This window comes from Echiichthys vipera (genome assembly GCF_963691815.1).
Source record: "Echiichthys vipera genome assembly, chromosome: 8".
NCBI classification, from domain to species: Eukaryota; Metazoa; Chordata; class Actinopteri; order Perciformes; family Trachinidae; genus Echiichthys; species Echiichthys vipera.
Window position 1 is genome coordinate 1872194 of NC_139833.1, and position 8724 is coordinate 1880917.

The 8724-nt window shown below is 37.0% G+C and overlaps 1 protein-coding gene across 1 annotated transcript in view; it reads right to left on the minus strand.

The window, feature by feature from the left end:
• Positions 1-3598: 3598 nt before the first annotated feature.
• The window catches only part of wdr73 (WD repeat domain 73), a gene marked incomplete at its 3' end in the record, with an annotated part of 10783 nt that continues 5657 nt past the window's right edge, over positions 3599-8724 (minus strand). The window contains exons 6-8 of the mRNA XM_083917736.1: positions 7629-7787; positions 4609-4965; positions 3599-3888 (exon numbers count right to left, since the gene is read on the minus strand). Coding sequence (XP_083773862.1) covers positions 3599-3888; positions 4609-4965; positions 7629-7787 — 806 coding nt within the window. The remainder of the gene's footprint in view (positions 3889-4608; positions 4966-7628; positions 7788-8724) is intronic.

The window sequence follows — 8724 nt, forward strand, 5'->3', positions numbered from 1 at the left end:
TCAGATTCTGCTGAGCCGTGATAATAAAGGAGGCGTTAAAAAATCACATAAATATAATTTTCATAGTCAATTTCTCATTAAAGTCTGTTTTTATTTATTAAAGTGAAAATCTTTGTTTTGTCGCTTTAGGAAAAACAGATTTTAAATTATAAATGAACTTAAAAAAACAATATCAACAGATGAATGATGTAAAAAGCTGCTGTTTGATGAAAGTTTGTGATTTTACAGATGAAATTAATTAATTAAAAGTCTTAAATGTTAAAGTTTAAATGTGTTTGATTCTGAAGTGAGGAGGAAAGTGAAAGAATTCTTCCTCTGATCAAATCTTAAAGTCTTTAATATTAATTAAATATTAATTTAATATCAGATACTGTGACAATGAAGGAGGCTTTAATCCTTCATATATAAACTATTTTCATAATTAGTTACTCATTAAAGTCTGTTTTTATATAATTAAAGTGAAAATCTTTGTGTTTTTTATTATAAATGAACTAAAAAAAAACAATATCAACAGATGAATGAATGTTAAAAGCAGCTGTTTGATGAAAGTTTGTGATTTTACAGATGAAATTAATTAAATGTTAAATTTTAAAAGTGTTTGATTCTGAAGTGAGGAGAAAAATCCGACGCTGATTTCCTTCAAAGTTGATTAAATGTCACAAAAACACAAAAAGCAGCTGCAGATATTAAATATGAATATTAAAGCTGAGCCTTTAAAGGTCAAAGCGTGCGTGAGTGACGGGTAATCAGGGCGAGCGGCGCCCGTGCTGCAGCAGATAATGGAGGCTAATGAGCGTAACCATGGCGACGTGAGTCCTGCATCAGCAGCTCCGGGTCAAAGTCTGAAGCTGGAACTTCTTAAAAATAATAATAATAATAATTCAACCGATTTACAGCAAAGTGCAGCGACGGAGCGAAGATTTATGATCCTGCTGCATCGGAAACTGACATTTTGCATCTTTTTTCAGTCATTTTGCATCTTTTTTCAGTCATTTTGCATCTTTTTTCAGTTATCTTGCATCTTTTTTTAGTCATTTTGCATCTTTTTTCAGACATTTTGCATCTTTTTTCAGTCATTTTGCATCTTTTTTCAGTTATCTTGCATCTTTTTTTAGTCATTTTGCATCTTTTTTCAGTCATTTTGCATCTTTTTTCAGTTATCTTGCATCTTTTTTTAGTCATTTTGCATCTTTTTTCAGACATTTTGCATCTTTTTTCAGTCATTTTGCATCTTTTTTCAGTCATTTTTCATCTTTTTTCAGTCATTTTTCATCTTTTTTCAATCATTTTGCATCTTTTTTAGTCATTTTGCATCTTTTTTTAGTCATTTTGCATCTTTTTATAGTCATTTTGCATCTTTTTTCAATCATTTTGCATCTTTTTTAGTCATTTTGCATCTTTTTTCAGTCATTTTGCATCTTTTTTTAGTCATTTTGCATCTTTTTTCAGTCATTTTGCATCTTTTTTTAGTCATTTTGCATCTTTTTTAGTCATTTTGCATCTTTTTTCAGTCATTTTGCATCTTTTTTTAGTCATTTTGCATCTTTTTTCAGTCATTTTGCATCTTTTTTTAGTCATTTTGCATTTTTTTTCAGTCATTTTGCATCTTTTTTTAGTCATTTTGCATCTTTTTTTAGTCATTTTGCATCTTTTTTTAGTCATTTTGCATCTTTTTTCATTCATTTTGCATCTTTTTTTAGTCATTTTGCATCTTTTTTCAGTCATTTTGCATCTTTTTTTAGTCATTTTGCATCTTTTTTTAGTCATTTTGCATCTTTTTTGTCATTTTGCATCTTTTTTCAGTCATTTTGCATCTTTTTTTGTCATTTTGCATCTTTTTTTAGTCATTTTGCATCTTTTTGTGGTGGTTTTGCATCTATTTTTAGTCATTTTGCATCTTTTTGTGCTGGTTTTGCATCTGTTTTGAGTCATTTTGCATCTTTTTGTGCTGGTTTTGCATCTATTTTTAGTCATTTTGCATCTTTTTCTGCTGGTTTTGCATCGATTTTTAGTCATTTTGCATCTTTTTGTGCTGGTTTTGCATCTATTTTTAGTCATTTTGCATCTTTTTGTGGTAGTTTTGCATCTATTTTTAGTCATTTTGCATCTTTTTGTGCTGGTTTTGCATCTATTTTTAGTCATTTTGCATCTTTTTGTGCTGGTTTTGCATCTATTTTTAGTCATTTTGCATCTTTTTGTGCTGGTTTTGCATCTATTTTTAGACATTTTGCATCTTTTTGTGCTGGTTTTGCATCTATTTTTAGTCATTTTGCATCTTTTTGTGATGGTTTTGCATCTTTTTGTGGTGGTTTTGCATCTATTTTTAGTCATTTTGCATCTTTTTGTGATGGTTTTGCATCTTTGTGGTGGTTTTGCATCTATTTTTAGTCATTTTGCATCTTTTTGTGGTAGTTTTGCATCTATTTTTAGTCATTTTGCATCTTTTTGTGCTGGTTTTGCATCTATTTTTAGTCATTTTGCATCTTTTTGTGCTGGTTTTGCATCTATTTTTAGTCATTTTGCATCTTTTTGTGCTGGTTTTGCATCTATTTTTAGTCATTTTGCATCTTTTTGTGGTGGTTTTGCATCAATTTTTAGTCATTTTGCATCTTTTTGTGCTGGTTTTGCATCTTTTTGTGGTGGTTTTGCATCTATTTTTAGACATTTTGCATCTTTTTATACTCATTTCTGAAACTGCAGAAAGTCCGGACGCTTTCCTAAAAGGACAAAAGAGACGTTTATTATGATTATGATATTATTATGAGTCATCATATTTCTCTTTATGATCGTGTCTGAACTCTCCGGAGCTTTTATCTCCCACGCTCTGAACGAGTCGGGACTATTTTCTCTCCCCCGTCTGTGAAAGCGAGTTAACGGCGTGATGAGTGACAGCTCCCACTCTCAGATCACTGCACTAAACCACGGTTCAGAGTGATTTCTTTAGGACGCACGATCTCACTTTATTCTTTTTAAAGGAAACTTTTGCAGATATTTATTTTCATGTTTTTTTCTCAAACTCTCATGAGGCTGAATGATTCCAAATGTGTCCAATCCAGATCAGATTGGTGCATCTGTAATCAAAAAGATGCAAAATGACTAAAAATAGATGCAAAACCAGCACAAAAAGATGCAAAATGACTAAAAATAGATGCAAAACCAGCACAAAAAGATGCAAAATGACTAAAAATAGATGCAAAACCAGCACAAAAAGATGCAAAATGACTAAAAATAGATGCAAAACCAGCACAAAAAGATGCAAAATGACTAAAAATAGATGCAAAACCAGCACAAAAAGATGCAAAATGACTAAAAATAGATGCAAAACCACCACAAAAAGATGCAAAATGACTGAAAATAGATGCAAAACCACCACAAAAAGTTGCTAAATCACTAAAAAAAGATGCAAAATGTGAAGTTTTTATAGAAGTTTCAGTGTTTTGGTGAAAAACCTGAGCTCATAAAAAATATAAATGACTGAAGAAAAGAAAAACAAAGTGAAAACAAATTCTGATGCAAACACGTGATTTCATTTGTTTTTTTATTGTAAATTTCATTTAAAAACACATCAGGACTCATTTATGTTTGAACATTTCCAGCTTCAGTCATTTAAAGATGGCGGCGTCGTTTGTGCGTGTGCAGCGTTTTTCCTCAGCTCCTCGGAGGAAACGTCGGCGCCCGAGCGCTCGACCCAGTCCCACACGTGCACGGAGCCGTCCGACGCCGCGGAGAGCAGCGTCCGCGGCCGCTCGGGATGCCAAACGTGGGCTGTGACCGACAGAGAGGGCGATGACACGGCGTGACCACGATGCTCAAACAGCGGCGGCACTTCCTGAAGATCCTCCGTCCTCCAGAGCGACGTGTCGTAGATCTGAACCGCTGCGCTGAGACCTGCACAGGTGAGGCCGGTGAAACCCTCACAGTAGATGCAAAACCACCACAAAAAGATGCAAAACCAGCACCAAAAGATGCAAAACTAGCACCAAAAGATGCAAAACTAGCACAAAAAGATGCAAAACTAGCACAAAAAGATGCAAAACCGGCACCAAAAGATGCAAAACTGGCACCAAAAGATGCAAAACTGGCACAAAAAGATGCAAAACTGGCACAAAAAGATGCAAAACTGGCACAAAAAGTGCAAAACTAGCACAAAAAGATGCAAAACTAGCACAAAAAGATGCAAAACTAGCACAAAAAGATGCAAAACCAGCACAAAAAGATGCAAAACCAGCACAAAAAGATGCAAAACCAGCACAAAAAGATGCAAAACCAGCACAAAAAGATGCAAAACTAGCACAAAAAGATGCAAAACCAGCACAAAAAGATGCAAAACCAGCACAAAAAGATGCAAAACCAGCACAAAAAGATGCAAAACTAGCACAAAAAGATGCAAAACCAGCACAAAAAGATGCAAAACCAGCACAAAAAGATGCAAAACCGGCACAAAAAGATGCAAAACTGGCACAAAAAGATGCAAAACCGGCACAAAAAGATGCAAAACCAGCACAAAAAGATGCAAAACCAGCACAAAAAGATGCAAAACCAGCACAAAAAGATGCAAAATGACTAAAAAAAGATGCAAAGCGTAAAAGCGTATCTCTGTGAACTCACCCGACACGGCGATGCAGCCGTCCAGCGCCGGAGCCCACGACACTCTGACATCATCACGGCCGCAGCGACGCGCCCGGACGCCAAGCTGAGCCCGGCCCACGGCTCCTCCCGGGTTCCTCAGGTCCGAAACCACCGCCTGCCCGGACGAGGACAGTCTGACCACGCCACTGGACTCCGTGGCGTCCGTGCACCAGAGGACGGGCGCCTCGCCCCGGGACGCCACGGGTGCAGGTGAGAGGTGAGGAGCGGCCGGCGTCCGGGTGTCGGCGACGTAGACGCTGCCGTCACAGCAGCCGGCGAGGAAAACGCAGTCGCTCAGGAAACTCAAGGAGCTCAGAGGCTCCGCGGCGTCCGTCTCTGGAGGAAGGATGAAATATAAAGTGTCACAGCGTTCAGATTATTTTAACGTTATTTATTTTCATTTATTATTATTATTATTATTATTATTATTATTATAACATGTAACATTACTTTTTTATTTCAACTTTTTTCTCATTTTTTTTTCTTGTTTTTTTTAAACTTTTTCTCAGTTTCTTTTTAACTTTTTTTTGTCCTTTTTTAAACTTTTCTCATTGTTTTTCTTTTTTTTACTTTTTTCTCAGATTTTTAAAAAAAAAATTCACAGATTTTTTTCTTGTTTTTTTAAACTTTTTTCTCCGATTTTTTTAAAAATTTTTTCAACTTTTCACAGTTTTTTTTACTTTTTTCTCAGTTTTTTTTTTACTTTTTTCTCAGTTTTTTTTACTTTTTTCTCAGATTTTTAAAAAAAAAATTCACAGATTTTTTTCTTGTTTTTTTAAACTTTTTTCTCCGATTTTTTTAAAAATTTTTTCAACTTTTCACAGTTTTTTTTACTTTTTTCTCAGTTTTTTTTTTACTTTTTTCTCAGTTTTTTTTACTTTTTTCTCAGTTTTTTTTAACTTTTTTTCTCAATTTTTTTAAAAAAAAAAAGCTGTTTTTCTTTTTTTTACTTTTTTCTCGTTTTCCAAACTTTTTTTGTCCTTTTTTTAAACTTTTCTCATTTTTTTTCTTGTTTTTTTTACTTTTTTCTCAGATTTTTAAAAAAAAATTTCACAGATTTTTTTCTTGTTTTTTTAAACTTTTCTCAGTTTTTTTTCATGTTTTTTTAAACTTTTTTCTCCGATTTTTTAAATTTTTTTTTTCAACTTTTCACAGTTTTTTTTACTTTTTTCTCAGTTTTTTTTACTTTTTTCTCAGTTTTTTTTACTTTTTTCTCAGTTTTTTTTACTTTTTTCTCAGTTTTTTTTACTTTTTTCTCAGTTTTTTTTACTTTTTTCTCAGTTTTTTTTTACTTTTTTCTCAGTTTTTTTTTTCTTTTTTCTTGTTTTTTTTTACTTTTTTTCTCAATTTTTTTTTTAAAAAAAAGCTGTTTTTCTTTTTTTTACTTTTTTCTCGTTTTCCAAACTTTTTTTGTCCTTTTTTTAAACTTTTCTCTTTTTTTTTTTGTTACCCAGTGTGTAGAGAGTCAGATAAAACACAGGTGTGTGTGTTACCCAGTGTGTAGAGAGTCAGATAAAGCAGGTGTGTGTGTTACCCAGTGTGTAGAGAGTCAGATAAAGCACAGGTGTGTGTGTTACCCAGTGTGTAGAGAGTCAGATAAAACACAGGTGTGTGTGTTACCCAGTGTGTAGAGAGTCAGATAAAACACAGGTGTGTGTGTTACCCAGTGTGTAGAGAGTCAGATAAAGCACAGGTGTGTGTGTTACCCAGTGTGTAGAGAGTCAGATAAAACACAGGTGTGTGTGTTACCCAGTGTGTAGAGAGTCAGATAAAGCACAGGTGTGTGTGTTACCCAGTGTGTAGAGTATCAGATAAAGCAGGTGTGTGTGTTACCCAGTGTGTAGAGAGTCAGATAAAGCAGGTGTGTGTGTTACCCAGTGTGTAGAGAGTCAGATAAAGCAGGTGTGTGTGTTACCCAGTGTGTAGAGTATCAGATAAAGCAGGTGTGTGTGTTACCCAGTGTGTAGAGAGTCAGATAAAGCACAGGTGTGTGTGTTACCCAGTGTGTAGAGAGTCAGATAAAGCAGGTGTGTGTGTTACCCAGTGTGTAGAGAGTCAGATAAAGCACAGGTGTGTGTGTTACCCAGTGTGTAGAGAGTCAGATAAAGCAGGTGTGTGTGTTACCCAGTGTGTAGAGAGTCAGATAAAGCAGGTGTGAGTGTTACCCAGTGTGTAGAGAGTCAGATAAAGCAGGTGTGTGTGTTACCCAGTGTGTAGAGAGTCAGATAAAGCAGGTGTGTGTGTTACCCAGTGTGTAGAGAGTCAGATAAAGCAGGTGTGTGTGTTACCCAGTGTGTAGAGAGTCAGATAAAGCAGGTGTGTGTGTTACCCAGTGTGTAGAGAGTCAGATAAAGCACAGGTGTGTGTGTTACCCAGTGTGTAGAGAGTCAGATAAAGCAGGTGTGTGTGTTACCCAGTGTGTAGAGAGTCAGATAACGCACAGGTGTGTGTGTTACCCAGTGTGTAGAGAGTCAGATAAAGCAGGTGTGAGTGTTACCCAGTGTGTAGAGTCAGATAAAGCACAGGTGTGTGTGTTACCCAGTGTGTAGAGAGTCAGATAAAGCACAGGTGTGAGTGTTACCCAGTGTGTAGAGAGTCAGATAAAGCACAGGTGTGAGTGTTACCCAGTGTGTAGAGAGTCAGATAAAGCAGGTGTGTGTGTTACCCAGTGTGTAGAGAGTCAGATAAAGCAGGTGTGTGTGTTACCCAGTGTGTAGAGAGTCAGATAAAGCAGGTGTGTGTGTTACCCAGTGTGTAGAGAGTCAGATAAAGCACAGGTGTGTGTGTTACCCAGTGTGTAGAGAGTCAGATAAAGCAGGTGTGTGTGTTACCCAGTGTGTAGAGTCAGATAACGCACAGGTGTGTGTGTTACCCAGTGTGTAGAGAGTCAGATAAAGCAGGTGTGTGTGTTACCCAGTGTGTAGAGAGTCAGATAAAGCAGGTGTGTGTGTTACCCAGTGTGTAGAGAGTCAGATAAAGCACAGGTGTACGTATCTTACCCAGTGCGTAGAGAACCTGTCCTGAGGTCAGGTGAGTCAGCTGGACGCCGCTGCTCTCAGCTCCATGAAGAACTTGTGACGGGGGTCGAGTTGCGATCTTGCTGCCTCCGCCCGAAACACTCCTCCGCCCCGCGACGCTTCCTGTTCTCCTGATCACGTCTACACGTCGATAACACAGCAGGAAAAACTGTTTTATTATGAGTGTCTGTAAAGTTTTAAATATACGTTTTTTTTGGTCTGGTCTTTGTGAACGCGCTGCTGCAGAAACGTGTTTGTTTAATTTGATTATATTAAATTTCCTCTGCTCTCGTTTTGTTCTTCCAAAATAAAAAGGAGAAAGTGGGAAAGGAGGTTTTCTGTGGGATGAAAATGCTGCAGTTTCTCTCTCTCTATATATTTATATATTTAAATGTTCCAGTCCAGTGAGCACCATGAAATGAAATGCAAATGAACCTTGTGCACGACGCCCATCCCTCTTTTATGATACTGCTTAAATAAAAAGGTCAGGAAGTCAGTTTAGTACGTCTCAAACAAGCAAATGTGTATTATGTTGAAAAGCTAATAAAAAGTGATAGTATAGTATTTTTTTAAAAAGTGTAAAAAGTTTAGTTTTTACTGACAAACAAATCTGAAAAGTCGTCAAAGCGTCGGTTTTGTCTTCTCCATTGTTCATTAATCCCTGATAATGGACTTAGGGCGCACTCACACTGGTCAAACGCACTAGGCTTGACCCGAAAAACCTGTTTTGGCCCGGTGCTCTGCGCATAGCTGCGGCACGCTTGCCGTCCACGGCCCGTTTGGGAGAGGTGGGCTTTAGTAAAGCACGTTTGCAGATGTACGAGCACGAGCGTGCGCACGTGTACGAGCACGAGGCCTACGGCGGTTCTGAGGTAATTTCCTGTGCGCCTGTTGGGACGTAGAAAAAAGAAGGAGGGACCATGCACGGACATTTCAAACAATGGCGGTGAAAGGTTCACGTTGGTGTGATGCGGAGGTGGAGTGTTTACTGCAGATTTGGTCGATGAAAAGATTCAAAAACAGTCGACAAGACGCACAAAAACTCCGAGGTCTACGGAAAGATCTGGAAACAAAGCCA